At 33.0% G+C, this 19,751-nt stretch overlaps 1 protein-coding gene across 1 annotated transcript; it reads right to left on the bottom strand.

Moving 5' to 3' along the window:
- Nucleotides 1-532: 532 nt before the first annotated feature.
- Nucleotides 533-9,293, bottom strand: LOC138335753 (homeobox protein notochord-like). The gene is made up of 3 exons (XM_069284916.1): nt 8,608-9,293; nt 1,682-1,829; nt 533-1,251 (listed from the first exon to the last, which is right to left on the bottom strand). Exons 1-3 carry the CDS (start codon nt 9,041-9,043, stop codon nt 1,050-1,052), a joined length of 786 nt encoding a protein of 261 aa, XP_069141017.1. The 5' UTR covers nt 9,044-9,293; the 3' UTR covers nt 533-1,049.
- Nucleotides 9,294-19,751: the final 10,458 nt, after the last annotated feature.

Raw genomic sequence — 19,751 nt, forward strand, 5'->3', positions numbered from 1 at the left:
GGAGCAAAATGCAGATAAATATAAGACGTTCGAATTAGGATCTGTATATATTTCTATATTTGCTTACGAAGCTGAAAGCCTTTTGCACATCTTAGTACCTTTGTTTTACATCTACGTTGGAGAGTTATACACCGGAAATATATGTAAGTGGGAAGGAGGATCTGACTTTCGTAAATTATCAGAAAATTTAGACTTATAAACACCTTTAGTTTGTGAAACGGAGTTATAAATTTCGTAATTTTCTCATACCGTTTTTGTAAATAGTTACGAAGCATTGCGGAATACACCATTTAATTCTTTTCGTGCTCTGGTGCTTACATTTATGATGATTTGGTATCTATCTAGTTTTAAACGCAACAGTATGCTAATGAAATATGAAATCGACAGTGTTCAATAAATGACTAAAGAATTAAAATAACATCGACGTTTGATTTATCTTATGTTGGTACTATGCATGTATGTCGCAGTTTTATTTTGCCTTGAGCAAGAGGTCATTTGGACAAAATGCAAAATAAAGACAACAAATATGAAGTATTTTTTCATAAATATATAATTACAATAATCTATACACAATAAACATCAATAAATGTAAGCGTCTCTTTGTTGTAGTTTTATTGCAGCACTATGCGTTAATTTAGGAGTATCAGTATTGCTCCTTCCAAACACACACAAATGTTTCTATACCACAGACACCGGATACAACATGGGGACAGATTCGAACCCAGTCCCCACAGATACTTTAAACGTTGGAATCTGTATGTGTTGTATCCTTTAGTACTACGTTTACGTCGTCTTCGACGTAGTGTTCATGGGTCACGGCCAACGTCAATGTCCATGTACACAGTTGCGGACTGACGGGAATTAAGCTCTACATTTATAAAATCGTTAAACAACGTTTTCTTCTGTAGCAAATGTTAACATACTGAACTGGTAGTCACGACAACAACAGCCATGGTACTGTGTTACTGATGAAGTTTACAACCTATATCCATAGTGAGGTCAGAGATCATTGTCACGATAATATAATTTCAGAGGTTGAAGGTTAAAGGTCATTGACTATCGTGGAGCCTATTATCCTCTTCGTCGCTGCCGATTGAGTCTGTCTCAACATCCACACCCCGAAATAAGTCAAACGACGCCAACTTGGCTTGCTGTTTCTCCAAGTTCATCTTCCTCCATTTGATACGTCTGTTCTGGAACCAGACCTTGACCTGGGCCTCTGTCAGACTGAGAGAACAGGCTAGGTAATACCTGTAATGACAACATGGAACGGTTATAGTCAAACCAGGATGAAGTATAACCAAGAACAATAGATAAATGTAGGAATGATTATAAATTTTCCAAATGTACATGATTTGACAATTAATCAAATACTTAAAACCTCAGTACTAATTGGTTTTAAATATTTAACGGTATTCTACAACTATTTTGATTATATTTCATGTTTAGTAAACAAGTTGTTTTTTGGCCAAACTCGCAAAAATACTTAATTTGGCTAAGTTATTTATCTGCGGTTAGTATAGCGCTGTAATTTCTGATAGAAAATAGTCCCATCAATAAAATTAGTTTCCATTACAAAATTGTACTGAATGTTAGTAGTCTTTATTTGTGTTTAGCTTTATATAATAAAGTACTTTTAATAGTCGAACAAAATAATTCTAATATGACATTTCTCACTCACCGTTCAGTGCCGACCATGTATTGCTGTTTTTCAAACTCCGCCTCCATTCTCTCCAGCTGGTCAGGTGTAAAGATTGTCCGGATACGTTTGCCCTTTCCGGTTTTCCAGTCCGTTTTTAGATTGGATTCCTTGGTGGCTTCCGGTTTATCTGGGAAAACAATAAAACAATCGGTTAGAAGGATGATATTGATGGTACATTAGTAAAATGCTACTTCGCTTATATTGTGTTTAAGAATGTTATGTGTCCATATTTCATATTTTACCTGAAATTGAAATATGAAGTTTAATATTAAATTTGCCTTGAAAGTACATTGTACATGTATCAGAAAGCGCTGACATAGCCCTTAAGCACGTGTAGATGCTCGTGTGTCTGTATTAACACGTTTTAAAACGCTGATATTTGCTCTTTTTTTAAACAATTAGCCAAATACAAAACACATTAGTGCTCGTAGTGAAACAAAAACAGTTACACATTACCGACGCCGTGAATCAATGATGCTATAATGAGTATCTACAATGCCGAGAGAACAATGAAGCGCTTTTCAATTTTCGCCACTTCACTCGTTGAGCTATTATCATAGATTTATTAAAACCACACTTATTACACATTGTAGTTTTATTGTATCCGGTCTGCTCACACTGGATAAAAAGATTGACAATATAGTCTTCAAATAAACTCTGTCCATTTGTAAAGAATTGTCCACAGAACACCTGAAAATGTATTAGCGAGGCCTTTTCTGTCTCTGCTGTTAAATGTTCAGCCCCACCCCACCACGCCTATTTGCTCTCAAAAGCGTTTTTATGATCTAACTAATTATACGGGTCCCTCATTACAAACCATGGACCTATTCTATAACGTATTGATCAAATATGAATGAATCAAAGTTCCAACATAGCACGTGTTTTTATCGCGGGTTTGGGAATAGAGTAAAAATCCGCTGGTGTCCGGTCATCGTTATCCGGAATGTATCATTATGCGGTATGTTCAATAAAGAGATTTCATGCACGTTAGTGTGGGATTTTAATATAATTACAAATATAATTACGGGTCTATAGTTGAATAATTATATGTATTTCGTGTTTACTTTCCATTGAGGAGCTTTATCCGGCATTTTAGCAATAAGTGCCCTCTCCAGTACATATCTGTCAATATTTTCACCTACAATTATAACTCAAAGTGTTCGCAGATGTCTATGAATAGCTTTCTTTGTGTTTTTGTAAATACTTAAATGCCACTCGTGTCAATGTTCTATTCTACAAATGACAGAATCATGGGGTGTCTTTTCGTAACAAGATATAAATACAATACAATGTTGGGTATTTGTCGAACAACCATGTCGATGCAACCATATATTTATCGCATTGCTTTCTGTATAGGTTTTACAGAAATAAATTGTCTATTACAAAAAAATAACCTTTACGAATATCCAAAGAAAATAAAATCCTTTTTATGTTTTTCAACCAATAATGAAGTTAAGTAAAGTGAAAATTATATGGTACGAACACAGAATGACGTTTTCCCTGTGTCACTTTGCTAAATAGAGTGCTGAGAAATGTACATAATGTACTTATTTAATTTGTAAAATACAAAAACACCTATTTATGAAAAAAAACTTTTCACTCACCACGGATCCATAAAAATAAAGACAATTTTCGTGTGAATATTACATGGCCTGGCTTAAATATCGTGGGAATAAATCAGTGATATTAAGTTTTGTTTAAACAAACAGCAACGCTAATATTGAAATGAATCAGAAAATAAAATCTAGTAGAACGATATCATGATGTCGTCGGGTTATCGATGACGTCCTACGTTGGAACATTTCATCTCGTTTCAAGCTATTTTATTGTCAAAAAAATATAATTTATTACAATTAATTGTTAAAGAAAAATAGCAAAGTTATTAACAGATGTAAATGAGTGTTAATTACTTGCTCTGCTTATATTTTGCTGAATAAGTTCCTATCAACGCAGATGGTATTAATGTGTTTTAATGCAAGACTGGAAAACTCAAATGTGTCCTTTTGTGATAGCGGAAACTCTGGTAGAGATAACACTTGCCAACTTCACATTGACAAACGTCAAAGGTGCCAAGTAGTATATAATGCATACAGACAACGACATTTTTATTGTAATAACTAAATTTTAGACTATTTCATTTTATCCTTATAGAAGTGTATACAATGTAATTTGTTTTATGAAATTACACATCAAATTAAGACCGCCTTCTGCAAACTGTAGACACATTTGGGTTATCTAAAATCATTCATTTTAGAGGATGTCTAACATTTTGACGATAATAAACTTCAATATGTTAAAATCGACTTCGGCTTGCATATTAAACTGAATTGGGATAAGAAAATATCAACTTTGTTTTCCAGAGGATAAACTATATCAGAATACTGTAATGTCCAGCGAGTTATCTCATACAAAATGTTCAGTCTTGAGATACGTAAATTGTCTTTCTCTTGTTTTTAATGACACTTCTCTAAGATACAATCGTTCCATTGTCTCGCGATATTTTTCGTGACATGTGCAAAGAATAAAATGAAGAAAAAAACGTAAATCCAATATTTCTTATGAATTATTTATGAAAGAAATTAAATAATGTCAATATTTCAAGAAAAGCGACCTCTTGCTTGCTGTAATGAGTTTATTTTTGCATGCAGATGATTTTGATCTGTTGTTGTATAAGTAATGAGTGAGTATGACATTATTGTCGAGCTGGACGCTGATTCAGAACGTCCTCAGACATCTGATAATGGTTTGGTTTGTTATAACATTAATGTCCTATTAACAGCCAGGGTCGTGCAAGGACGGCGTCCATGTGTGCAAGGTGTTACAGTGTATGAACATATGTTTTAGAGCTGCAGTAGTAGTACTCTATCTTGTTCGAGAAACCTATAGTAGTTTTAGAGAGACAAATAAAGGATATATACCGGAATAGACTATCCTGGATCAATGTGTAGAATCAATGGGTAGAGTTTAAGCCATGATACATATACAGTGATATGGGATATTATATTTTCGTGAAAAGTAGTTTTGGGCTTTGTCTGAAGATTCCGATGAATAAAAAAGCAATGTATTGCTTCAAGTTGATATATATGTATAATTTATTATTTGCTATAAAAAACTATGCGCATCATACGGTGCAGTTATTTGTTAATTGCTATTATCCTCTGATATGTGAAATTAAATCTTTGAACTTTCTCTCCTGGAATTAGAAATAAAATGTTTAACATGGCATTTGAATAAACCACCCTGAATCACGATGAAGTCATAATTTCAATATAACCTTACATGTATTTCATTTCTAGCGCCTTTTTTTATTTGTTTAATTTTTGTGATTACGACAATCCGCGAAATGTCCTACACATGTATTATTTACAGGTGTGAATGTTCTCTCATCGAAGTTTTCTATTCACATATAAACTGTGCGTACTAATAAAGAGAGAATCGCCCGATCGCGACCCCACACCTGCGCGTTGAGAAGTAGTGCTCTAAGGGGTTTGTTACGGGACCTTACATCTCGGAATAATTACAAAATTGATTAATTCAATCCGAAATTAAATGACACTCGATTTCATTTCACACCAAATAAAGTGAGCAAGCAATGAGGGTCACTACGGGTATCCGTCGAGTTCCCATCGGCATGCTCAACGTAATCAACCATTGGTTGTCATCCAGAGCAAATCTGTTTTCTATTGAACAATGGTTGGTCGGGGTTATTTTCTTTTTGCGTGTGTTTTCATTAAAATGTTTAATTAACATATCAAAGAGTTACTACATTCCTATCAGTTGAATCCATTCTGCAATATTCCGGGGATATAATGTATGTTACACGTGTAAGTCCTCAATATGCAGTTACATAAGATATACTCTGATGCAACAACAAAATATTATATCAATGAATTAATTGATTTAAAAAAAATAGTTCCCATTATTGATTTTTTGACAAATATACAATTTACAATAACGAGAAAAGCATTAGATATATTTCAGTTTACATCGTAGAAAGGGTCCTATCAAAAGGTCAAGTTTTTCTATTTATTTATTTCGCTATTCTTGATTTACCCTGTATAAACTAGTGCAAACATGAAGCATGATACTGGTTTACTTATTAATCTGGATCCCGTGGGCACCCCGCTACTGCTCTGACACAATAAATAGCTATTGGCACTTCTCTGGTCCTGAGAAGGGTGGGTGGCCCAACAACACCCGCTTTACAAATGACATATTAAATTCTGAAAGGGCCGGCGTCCCGTTGTTCCGGAATTATTGTGATCTGTTTATCCTCGCAGGGGGTCAGTGTAGTCTTTAATTACTGGCCCAGAGATATACTGCGGTAAATTGTATTTCTTATGTATCTATTGTCAGCCATTTCTACACAAAATCGAGATCTTTACGGGTGTAATTTACTGTCAACCGTCAACCCCTGATAACTTTACGATTAATCGTAAATCCGGCAAAGAATATTTTAAGCTAAAAAAAAAAATACTGTTGTGGTGTTTTTTTTTTTATTTGCGGTGATTGAGAACAACTACAAAATTTTATTTGAACACACAATTCTTTTATAAACACTGGATGTTTCAGATTAAATAAGGATTATTGTAGTGGACATTTTTACAGAAATCTTCAAATATTTTCTCTATTTACTTAATAGCCATAAACGCGGAAAAAATTATTGCCAAATCCCGAAAAAATTCCTTGGGCACTATATCCTATATTTAATGAAAAATTAGCCTAAGGCAAACTAAGAATAATATTGTGTTATTTTTTGTGTTAATTTGACATATATATACACGATTAAACACCAATTATTGTCATTTTTTGCAATTTATGCGCTTAGCGGTGTAGCATCTGATAAACGACGAAAAAACCATTGGTTTGTATTTTTTTAAATATGTGAGTTTTTCAAGTTAAATGCTAATTTTTTCATATACTGACATATGTGAATCAAACCATTTTTCTTAACAAGGTATGTGGATATTGTTTCCCTTTGTATGGATTTTGATTAAACAAAACAAATCCCAGCATGCTTATTCTTTCGCTATTCACGTTTTATCGCCGAATTCACTAAGTATTCCCTAAACAGCCAAACACAAACTGCAAAAATTACAGATATGCATAAATGAGAACGGTCCAACAACATTTCGAAACGAACGATGAAAAATCTAGCTCAAGCTTATCAAAAGTCCGGATACCAACTCCAAGTATACTTACTCAAACAGCTAGCACTAGTGACGGTTAATTGTGGTGCCAAACTTATTACTTCAGAATGTGCGAAGTTCATACATGCGAGATTGATGTCCTTAGTCCTAAGATAACTTGTAGTCCCCTTAAGCTATAATTCGAACTTTATAGAGTGTAAAAGGACATTTGATCCATAATGAAAAAAAAAAGTTTCTTCATAAAAAATATTAAAAATTTAATAAAAGCTAATTAAATTGTCGTAATATATGATGTTGTTTTGTTAAGCGTGTAATTACGGAATAAATTAATAATTATATTCTGTTCCACTAAAGATCAATATAAATTTAACTGTTTGACATGTTAGATTAATTTAATGAACAACTAATTATAAGCTACACGTCTTTAACATCGGTTACTTGTATATGTATTTACAAAAGTTTATGCATTCAACGTTATTATACTCATCTCGTTGGTCTCCCTGTATTATTAAGATAAATAATACCGTTAGTTTTTGTGAAAAGACATTCCTGCACCATTTGAATTTTAATTTTATTTGACTATCAATTGCGCAACTTTTACACATAATTATAATGGTATCATTTAATTAGCTAGTTAGGTTGTAATTTTCTTACGGATTTATACTAATTATCTCTAACTTAATGACATTTTACATATAATGTGAATCCAATGAAACGAGAACGACTAAAGAATTTACATGTTTTTTAGACTTAATTAAACACCGCGCACAATCCCGATTGTGTATGATGTAAAGAAATTGGGATTTAAGACTTCTATTGATCAGACAAATATCCATATGTCACAGCCAAATTTATTTTGTCTTACGTATTAATCATATATGTATTTATTGGAACCCTAACATCTCACAAAATCCGCCTTACAACCCTCCCAACTGACTTGCTAAAGGTAAAGTTGAGTCCGGGTTATAATTGTAAACAGATTTAAGACTCATTACAGATTTTAAGGCGATACAAAATAATTCACGGTTTATGAATATATGAATAGTTTTCGGAAATTATTTGAAATTATTTTAGGGACAATACTATACATAATACAGGGAATTTTGAGCACAAAAATCATGTCAACCTTTGTTTGTACATGTATCTTATCGTTTCTATAGCATATGGAATACAAATTCATATAATTTTTTTTCAGCAGTAGTTTAGTTTAACCATAACGATCACAGGAAGTATTTCTTCGCAATAGAATAATTTTCCAGGAGCCAGAGGAATATTCTTGGCAAAAACATGTTTTTGTAATTAGTCAAGTTGTATTTTCTCAAAAGAATTCATTTATATAAATTAAAACCATATTATTTTAAGATGAAAACAAAAGACATTGGTTTCTGATTGTTATTTACTTATAATTTTATTGTTCATGGTAAAAATAAGGATATGACACAAGTTGTCGCACTTTCCCCAAAAAAAAATGTTATTACTTAATTAATCCTGAAAAATTACATACATTGTGTATGTATCGTTCGTGATTCATTGTCTTTGCTTCGAAATAATATCACAAAGATCAAATAAAGATGATAATTGTTTTTTATGCAATATTTAATGACAGATAGTATATGTAATTAGGATTAAATGTTGGCACCGTTTCATTTGTTTCAACCAATTTTGGTGAACTGATTCCAACGTTATTTCTTCGTTGAAAATGCCAATAACGACCTAAATTACCATACCAGACTTAACTTGATCTACTATCCTTACCTTTGGCGGGGTTGCTGACGGGTTGCTGTTTCTTTATCGGATGTGAAGCTGAAGTGACCAGGTTTCTGTCGTTTGGTGACCGATAAGGATGGGAGTTGTCATGGAGACGCGCGTGTCTCCGAGACGCTGCCGAACTGTCTTTATTTCCATGACGATTTTCCGGTGAGTATTGTCCGGGTTTTGCGTCCGGAGAATGTTGGACATCGTCCACTCTATCCCGACTCAGGATGGCGTCTATAGTAAAAGAGTCAGATTTGTTCCGGACTAACGTGCCCGGCAATGTTTCTGAATTTACACATTGTGTATTGTAATTTGGATACGGTGTATGTATAAAAGCTGGGTGGATCGGGAGTTCCAAAGGTTTCATGTTGCATCCGGAAAATGGCCAGAATCCGTGAGAGAATTGGTACGGGGTGTAAGCCGCTGTGGTGTTCATATTGTCTTCTTCACTTCAATCAAGTTTCTGTTTTAAATGTGTATTAGACTATACTTTAAAACGTATAATCAAACAGAAAGAAATATCATCATCACAATCTTTTTAACTAATCCAGTATAATGAAAAATGTCATAATAAAGATGTCACTATATATATGCGATGTCACAATTTAGGTACGGAGTCTAATACGGAAGAATGTTTTTGCGTGATAACTGTCCAAGTATGACTATCCAATATGTAAGACAATGGCTTATCTGAAGACAGGACGTCAGGATATTTCCATGAAGTCTAAGATAGAGTGAGTTTATCCGAACATAAGATGACATTTATACGACTGTACCGGGCGATGCCACGAGTCACATGACCCGGTTAATTAAACAGGGTCGCTCTATTGATTGGTCCGGGGATGGTTGGAGGGGCGTGGCCAACACAATTGCTTGGCATTTCACAGCCGCTTTAGGTGTTAAGCTATTGTCCGTAATGTATAACGTTACCCACAATGACGAACCGCTAATTTGTTTTTCTTCGCCAATTTTACGATACTATTGAATCTATTTCACAGTTCAATTATAGCTCGTGAATTAATAAGAACGTATATTTTTCTATAGGGGAATTAATTCGTTCACTTTCCAACACGCCTAACTCTGTCGAAATAGTCGACACCCTTTTTAATGAGATTTTTCTCATGAACTAGTTTCTGTTTGTTATAATTAAGAGAATAATTCCAGGGGCTTTATGATAGCTACTATTTACTATTTTACTTACCAACCAAAGTCATTGACACCGATTTCACACTATGGACACGTTAATACGTAAATCGGATGTATGCACAGCGTACAGTGTATATATTTAAGTTATATATATTATGTACGTTGATGGCTTTGTAAAAAAAATTTTGTCAGATTCAGATGCCTACCATAATTTTCAAATGAGGGACAAATCTAAATAAAAAAAAGTTTGCTTCAACTTGAATTCAACAGCTTTCCAATGTGTTCGCACTGAAAGAAGATACAGCCATGTGATACATACATGTAGTTTATATTAAATAATTTAAGATGTTAATATGTCGAATTAACGTAAAAATTACTATTAGATAATAAATTTGCTTTTGGTGCATGCGCAATCAGTACTTTCATATGGGACATAGTGCCACTGATTTTTTTCGGATGCAATTAGTTATTTATACTATTTTTATCTTGAATTATAATGAGAATAAAAAGCTTAAACTTTTCAATAATGGTAGTGGTGTAAAATTAGCAACTGTTGTATTGAAGAAAAATACTAATTCGTCTGCTCCTGTTTCTGATAGAGAAACATGCCATACGTCAGCGGTGGAGCATCTTTAACACACATTATTTGTATTTATATCAAATTATTTTCTGCTGGTTTTTTTTACATCTTTCCATAATCTGTTAATCAGAGCTGATTAATTACCAATTGTAATTCTTTTTCAATTCACAGTAAAATTAAACATGTTAGGTAATTAAAGATCCCAACTATTCCCGCTTACACAAGGTAAACACTTTTATTCGAAAGAAAGCAAATGTTTGAATAAATAAATGTGCAATGTGAAAATGTAATTTCAAATACGAAAAGTTAATCTGTCGGTAAGTTAATTTAGCAGCTAATCCCTTGCTTTCATGCTAAACCAGTCATTTCCTGATCAGCGCGTGACAAAATTAGACAATTGTCACACCCATGGTGTGAAAAACATCAGGGTACTGTCCGGAACCATTGTCTCGACTCCGTTTCCGTAATTAATTATTCCATAGTCGTCAAACCAAGTGTGACTTTGTCCACTACATAAGGGTAATAAGACCCGAGGCTTCCCGGGTACGGCACTAATTAACTCCTCGACTACTACATTTACTAATTAACTCCTCGACTACTACATTTATGTAATACAGAGTTTGAGATGTTGATATATAAAATGTTTATATCAAAGTGTCAACTATGTAGAATAAGCCCGTATTGCGGTTCATATGTGTTTATGTATAAAATGTATGAAATTAAATCCTGAGATATTTGGCTATTAACCCGGTTTTGGCTGTTAAATAAATATGTGAACGCGTTATATCTAAAGACAATTGTAACAAAAATCTAAAAACTTGCAATAAAATCACAACAAATAAATGTTGAATTTAATCAAAAGCTTTCAGAAAAAAATATGCGGAGTGATTTTTTATCATATTTGATTGTTGAATATTTCAAATAGATTTTAAGAAATAAAACGTATTGTCATATCATAATTTGTTCATTATTTGATCTCAGTTGTAACTTTAGTTTCGTATTTTTATATCTTTGCACTCGAATGGAAAAAAAATCTTGGGTATATAAACCTTTTTTTATGTTTTCCAAAGCTCACTTAATTAAATAAGTGTGATTTGCAATCAGAAAGTGGAATATTGTATGCGCGTGTCAAGATGAACATCATCGGTCAGTTAATGTTTCGCTAGTATTGTAAGAACATTATGTATATACAAATAAAAGACATATACTTATCTAGATATTGTAGTAACTCTTATTTTCAAGATTTAAAGATTCAAGATCTTGAATATTGAGTGATTCTTAAAAAAACCACATTGCTTTCGTACATATCTCGCCCTCAAGAGAAAAATATTTTATACAAGGTCAAGTACTCTAATAAGGAAAAATAGAATAATTTATTAATTGATAACCTTAATATAAAAAGGAATTTTTGAGATGAATTTATTGTCAAAAATTGCAATAGATGAAAATTAATTAATTTCAATGTAAGACGCAATCTTTTCAATTCGAACTACTTATAGAAATTTAGACTGTCAAGTAATAAGTACATTTGTAATAAACTATTCATAATAAACAAATATCATTTTGCATTTTCTCTTTCAAATTTAACCCGGACACCATATTTATCCCCGACACCTTATTAATAATTGTAGTATGCCACACGTAGGTGTGAGAAACAAACAAGGCTGTGACAAAAGGTGATGACGTATCGACCGACGTGACGAAACTACTGTAACAGGTGCTACTACGAGATCTTAATGACGTAATTATCATGAAAACGTATAAGGTGAAGGTGGTTAATTTTAATTTTGTCAGTTCCCACTAATTAACGACTATAACCCCGGGATATGGGGATAATCTATAACTACATATGTTTACATATAAACGATAAATAAATGTGCACTGAAATTGGAATTTTAATGTTCATATATTGCGCAAACAGTAACACAACACATACAAATACTTAAAAAACACGTAACTGAGCTGACACTAAAATTTATTTTAATTTAGTAGGAAACTGAAAATGGTAAAACCAGTTGTGCTGTTCGATCTCAAATTATAATCTTGTTCAACTAATGCAGCAGTCGAATATTAAAATTATATGAGAACGCAATCTACAACAATGTATTTCTAAATAAAGCTACACAAAGGAATAACAACAAACCCGAACACAGCATAACATAGCTATGCATTTACGTAGACATTACAGTTCAACTAAAAATTACCATACGATATTGCACTACGCAGGGAATACACATTCCCAGTGACAATACAAACTTCGGGAACAATCTCGATCATTCGGACATGTAACTTGATTAATAGAAACGCCCACGTCCTTTCCGAAACGGCTTTATGATAAATGTAAAACAAGATTAATAATTTTGTAGATTCGAAAATGTTATTTAACTTACCGTTGATATTTATATCGGGAGTCGTCTTATGTTTCCGCTGTCATCCTAATTACCGCGCACTAGTTGACTCTCAATGCACCAGACGAATAAATATTCGTTGTTTACATAAATTACGCAGAAAATATTGCAATTGTTTGGTGTTGTAACCTTATCTTAGGCCATGAAATAAATGCTCTTGTTTGTATTGTTATAACATTTTTTTCTTTTTGTTTTGGAAAGGTAGTGGGCCTTAAAATTAGATATAAAACATCTGATACTTAAATAATTGTTTATCAGTATATATGTGTATTTTTCTGGTTACTTATCCACTTAATCAGAGTCAACCAATGTAACATTTGTATATTGTATCAGGTTAATATAACACAATGTTAACCAAATCGAAGGACATTAATTGTACATTAGACATCAAGCATTGTGAGAAGCCGGAGAAACCACTGCGATGTAAGAATCTTGTATTAACAACGAAAATCGCAATGCATATGTCGCATTACCGCCACAAATATTCGACTATTCACGGACAGAAATGTCACAAAGGATTTATAATGGGATAGAAACTGATATTATATCTAATGAGCCTGGACAGCTCTTTTTCTATCTGAACTTACACGTGTACCGATAAGAAAAATGTAAATAAAATGTTGATATGAGGCGCATTAAAAATGACAGAATACAAAGTCGCTGCATTAATTGATGTCCCACACGTATCTAAACGATTGGTGAAGATGTCAGAAGAGAATTTGTCCTATTAAACAAGCTAGAAGATTGTTATTATCGCTATATTATGTACCTACTATCGCTTTGCATCAGAATAAATCCACAGGAACGACCAGTCGAGACGACAGCGAAGAAAACATCCTAAATTGTCATTCTCTAAAACGATTTAGATACAGACGATTACCTGTCGTTTTATTAAAAGTCAGCACTGTCTCGAAAGTTAAAAGACAATGGAGGAAAAAAGTCAGCATTGTCTCGAAAGTTAAAGACAGTCGAGAAAAAAGGTATACGGTCTGTGGTGAAAGGCAAAGGACACGAACACATATTATACCAGTATCGAAGACATATCACTTAACACATGTACATAATTCTCGTTATCATGTCATATTCTTGGATTAGGTAATTGTTTCATAAAGACACAAATTTCGGTAAGGATGTGTATTATAAATGAGTTAGAAGGATTTAGATCTTATATGATATACTATATTTATAACAAGCCATTATGCAAAAAATACATCTAATTTTACCTGTTATGCCTTAAAACTGAATTATCAGTGTATGACCTCTTGTTATACGCAATGTGTATATGAGTGTAATAAAAGAATTAAATTGAATTATAAGTAACTATACACGTAGAACGCAATATGCGAGGATTGCTTGCCCGTAGAGCTGCTCTTTTTCAGCATGCGTCGACATGTCCAGGTTTTGACACCTTTATTTTCATTGCCCAATAATTGGTCAGTGATTGGTCAGTGTAGCCCTTTGATGATCTATGGTCATCTTTTGACCACTACTGTATATAGAGCCTTTATTGTCGATTTGGGACGGTGACTTTTTCACAAAGAATGTATAGAGTGTCGATTAATTTGTGAATTGGACAGCATTGGTGTTCCCGGGCTATCCTTAAAGACATACTTAATTTGGTCCGGCATTGAATGTGAAATGAACTGAGAACATCTACTATAATCGAGGCAATAGACTAGCCACGGTCAGTATATAAATAGCCATTAGATCTGGCTCGTGTCCAGTGGAGAGTAATTACTGGGTCCGGAATTTAGTGTCCAGGGTTGAATTGGTCAGCGGTGATAAAAATGTCACTTAGCGAGGCGTTTTAGTTCCTGTGTACATATCATTTTAACTTTACTTACCTACAATGAAATATACACTGAATATATACTGACCAGAGGGGTACGTACATGTAACAGTATAGGATCTACTATCATTAATGAAGCCCGGCGCCGTGTAGCATATAACTTTACTGAACCTAGTCCGCTTAACCTGTCTATATTATTAGGATTTTTTCCCCATTAATATTTAGTCTATATATTAGGGGGGGGGGGGAGCCTAATAATATAGGCAGGTTTAGCGGACTACACTTACCCTAGATTGGAGGTTGTGAAAGTATATTCTGACAAGACGGTATAGATAATGTTACGAGTTACTTACCTTTGTGACAATAAATATGAAAATAAATGATAGATAGGGACTGCAATGGTCAAGTGCAGGGATTTTCACAATTTTGCTAATGGGAATTTTGATTTATGGGGAAATGAAAGACGAAATCGAACTTGGGATATATATATAAGGACGGGGGCTTTCGAGATCTCAAAACGACGTGGATTTACGATTTACCGTCGATTAGTCCCACCTTTTGTTGATAATGACGTCACAAAATCATGTCAAATGATGACGTCATAATCACCGGATGATGGGACTAATTGACGGTAAATTGTACTTTACCCAAGTTGTTTTGGATCTCGAAACCCCTGTGATCAATTTTTATTTGGTAATCACGAAAATAGTTTATTTATTCAATATTTTAGCCTGCATGGCTTCCTTATTTATATTTCAATTGATCAACCTAACAAGAAAGTATATTATTGCGCAGAATGGATAAAAAATTTTATCCGTATGCCATTATTTCAATTTAAGTTTGAATAATAACATGGGATACCAACAAAATAAAAAACAATGAATTTTGAAAATGCTTTTAAACTTAGTGTTTCACCTGTCCAGTTGCTTCATCTTGAGAAAGTTTGTTCTAATATTTAACAGGCATGGTCGAATCTACTTACGCCTTTCGTTATGTCAATTTCAAAAGAGAGAGAAACGTGGCCAGAATTGGTATCAAATCATTAATCCCTTTGCAGATAAAAATGTTTACCAAGGCTAACCAAATAATGAAACTACGGAAAAAATGCAGAATTTTACACTGTTTGAACCATTTTTCACGGGTCTTCCAGATTGACTAAAATAATCGAAAAAAGAAAAGGTAATGTGTTTTGCAAAATCGTTGTAGTTTGACATGTTACTGTTTTATAATAATTAAATTTTTATATTCATACTCAGATCATTTTCAATTTTTTGAACGCCAAAAAACTTACATTCATAATCTGTATTTCCATATGTAGTCAAGCTGGCTTACAAAATCTTTATCGAGACTGTTTAGATAATAAATCTAAATAAAAATCTGTAACACAAATCAGAATGCAATGCGGTATACTCTCAGAGTATACTGCAGTAATTTTGTAACTTACCAACATTGTAAAATGCCAGATTCATAGTTTATCCACCACAAAAGTATCAAATATCCATCAAGATAATAAATGAATACAGAGCTAAAAGACACGTCAGACAGCTTTGTTTTTTCTTGACAAAACATATTTGTAATGCTACATGTACATGTATCTCATAGATAATTTTGCATTTTTTATTTATTTTTAGGGGTTGACATAAACGCAATTATACATATTCTATATATGGATAGGAAATACAAACCATCTCTATTAACCAATCATCATTTGTGTGTTCTATGTCCAGTTCTACTAGTTGCTTGGTGACCACAAAAAGACAACCTCTAAGATACTATAAATGTATTATGGAAGATAGCCCCTCACTTTTCGCCCAAATACAACAATATTCATTAGCAAACAAAATGAATCGTACATTTATGTGTATATGGTTGATTGTATACCTTGTTCCATATGTGTTACGATACCAATGTAATGTAGTTCGCTAAAACCTGTTATATTGTTAAGCTTTATAAAATATTTTATTTTGTCTAAATATTTGAGCAAGATATAAAAAAAAAAGACCTAATAATATGGGAAGGTTTAGCGGAATACGTGAAAAGCAACATAGCTTGTTCGTTAATGGACTCTGAACTATATTGCAAGATTAAACTGCAGTACAGACATGTACATACATGTATAAGTGATTATTTCTTGACCAAATTGTAGCACACTGTGGTGGTCTACATATATATAGTGTGTTATCTCTTGACCATATTGGTTATACAAATGCCATGTCAACAATACTATTGCATATCGTTATATGTGTTAAATTATGTATTGACAAAAGAGTAGATACATGTACAATGCCGTGTCTATAACAATGTGTCTGGTTATAAAAGTATTTACCAAAATTCTGAGATTGTGTAGGATGCACTGTCAATGACTACACTATGTATATGTCATATGTACTTGACCAAATTGAAGATAACAATTGCATTGTCAACAGATAAATGTGTGCTATGTTACTGACCATATTGTAGTAATACACTGCTGTGTACTACACATGTATAAGGCTAATGCCTTGACCATATTGTAGATACTCCCAGCAGTGTCAAACAGATTTATGTGAGTTTTAATGTACCGACCATATTGTAGGAGAATCTGCAGTTTACAAAAACAGATAAATGTGTTGTTCATGTTACTGACTCATCTTTGCTAGTTATCACTGTGTTTATATACCTTGTAGTATGTTTTATGCCTTGACCATATTGTAGATAAACTGCTGTTGAGTCTACACATAAATTGATACGCTACAGTGTCGTACATATATGATTCATCTTCTTTGCCATATATGAATGTTATGTCTTGCGTCCATATACAGTAGATCTACATAAGCATGTGCATAGCTTGTACTAATGTCTTATTCATATTGTAGACAAAAAACAGCAGTGTCTTACATATACTGTTAGACATGTTTTGGTCATTGTCTATGACACGTAATGTTGGTCTATATGTAGTCATACATGTGTTGATAACAATTCCGAAAGAACTGACTTCTTTTTCACTAACATTTGATATAGCTATGAATAAATCATGTAAACAATGTATCTGAAACATTGTTTTCTGGACATATGCTTCTTTTTTACCAAAATGATTTGCATAAGATAAAACAAACATGCTATTATTTCAAAGACAAGAAACAATTCAAAAATTCAGATATGATTATGTTAATAATGAAAGCAGGAAAGACCATGAAGAAAAAAAGCTAGAGTCCTCACTACCCGGGTTATGTTAAAAATACAATCTCCATTTCCAAATTGTAATTTTAAAATTTAATTCCCGACATTTGTGTGATCATATATGTACAATTATAGCCTAATCTTTCTTCTGAGACAAATATCAATAAGTAACTCTCTCACTTATCACAAAGCAAAATATTTTGCATCTTGTGGGTCAATTGAAGCTGAAATAACTTTACAGGCAAAATCTGTTTATAAATTATGTTATCTATGCTACAAGGTTGCCCTGTCACTTCCACCAGAAGAAAAACCAAAATTTGGATTAAATGTAAATGCAATATGCCAGTATAAAGAAGATGAATGTATAAAGATTTCAGATGATCTTCTTTGTAAGATCAGACAATCTGCATTTTTGATGTTTTTTAGTTGCAAATAGCTAACATTGCATTGGTAAAACTCTTTTTGATTGAGATTAACAGCCAGAATTTTATTGACACATGAATTTAGTATCTGTACAAATACATGAAGTACATGTATAGCGGTATGTATATGAAAGGTGTCATTATACTTTAAATGATTGTATCTCTGCAACATTCTCAATACATAAGTTAACATGATCTATCCAAATTGGAAACACTTTTTTGAGAATTGTAGAAAAAATGTAGTAGAACTTTGGTGTTAGTGTCCGGATCGCCCACTCTAAACTAGATAAAAAAACTATAGATTGCCTTTGTTTTCTTTCTCTTATAGTTTTTTTTTATCATGTCTACTAGACTATTTTTTTGCTAACTGTACTGATTTAATTAGTTTGACCTCCTCTCATGGAGGACATTTCTGAGTTTGTATGTGAGAACAAATTCATTATAGTAAAATTTGGAAAAAAAATCATATTTTATAAAAAAAATATATATGCGCAAACACAGAGAATCCCAGAACAAAGAGCGTTATACAAATAGGTGTATGGATACTTAAATAACATTATAGAATTATCTAATATATTGTTGTCATTGACACTTGTATGAATGTTTTATTTCCCATTATAGAGGTAAATTCAGTAATTTTTCTAAATATCAAACAAAAATCTATTAATATTCAAAATAAAGATAAAGATATCCATAGTCAGTATTTGAAGTTAATTTCTAGTGTTCCACATCCACAAAATTATGCGTATGGTGTATATATATCGTATCAATGTTTTTTTAATTTACACGGCAATGGAGTGTCCACTGAAGCTTATGTACTATTATGGAAGACTGTCGGGCTGCTGTGTTAGTTCTAATGGCGATTGATAACAAATTAATATTTACGACTTAGGTTACGGCATATGAGGGTACAATGTATGTTTTGTTTTTGTGTGTTCCAGGAAACTTCGCAATCGTGTCCGGCATTCTGAAACGAAGGGCACTTTGTTCATGTACATGTTTCATCGTCCGACTACAAGTAGAGAGTATACATGTTATTATCGGCATGATAACACATACGCATTGATACTTTAGGTCCTCAGTGATTATGACAGTGTCACCTCTTTAAGATGTCCTAGTCAATTAATACTAACAATTTTTGCTATAAACATTGCGGGCCTCTATAGAAAAATAATCGGCCGACGGACACGTGTGCTTCAATACATGTAACTTTTAGAAAAAGAATATCCGGGGAAAATCCCGCTTACTATAAATAGTTTTATAATCTGTCGTCGTCAAGATTTATATTGCGGAATTAATGTAATTTTTGAATATAGTCAAAAGGGGAAATCACTGTAAACAGTGTTTCTTTGACATTTTTGCGTAAGTAGTGTAGAGATTTGCGTTTAATCTGTAAAATTGAGATGACCCAATTATCCTGGTGAGTTCTGGATAAAATCTCGCCGATACGGTTTCGACACTAGGTAGACTTTGTGAAAACCGAATCAACGTCAAGTCGAGGGAAGCGATCAATTTTACGTGGATTGCATCATGTTTGATTTATGGCTGTCGTTGTACTGTATTGTTATTATGGTATGTTATGAAGGATCATTTTTGTGTAGTAATAGTTCAGGTTATTTCATGACTTATCCTTCGTATCA

Source organism: Argopecten irradians, chromosome 11 (assembly GCF_041381155.1).
Source record: "Argopecten irradians isolate NY chromosome 11, Ai_NY, whole genome shotgun sequence".
Classification (NCBI taxonomy): Eukaryota; Metazoa; Mollusca; class Bivalvia; order Pectinida; family Pectinidae; genus Argopecten; species Argopecten irradians.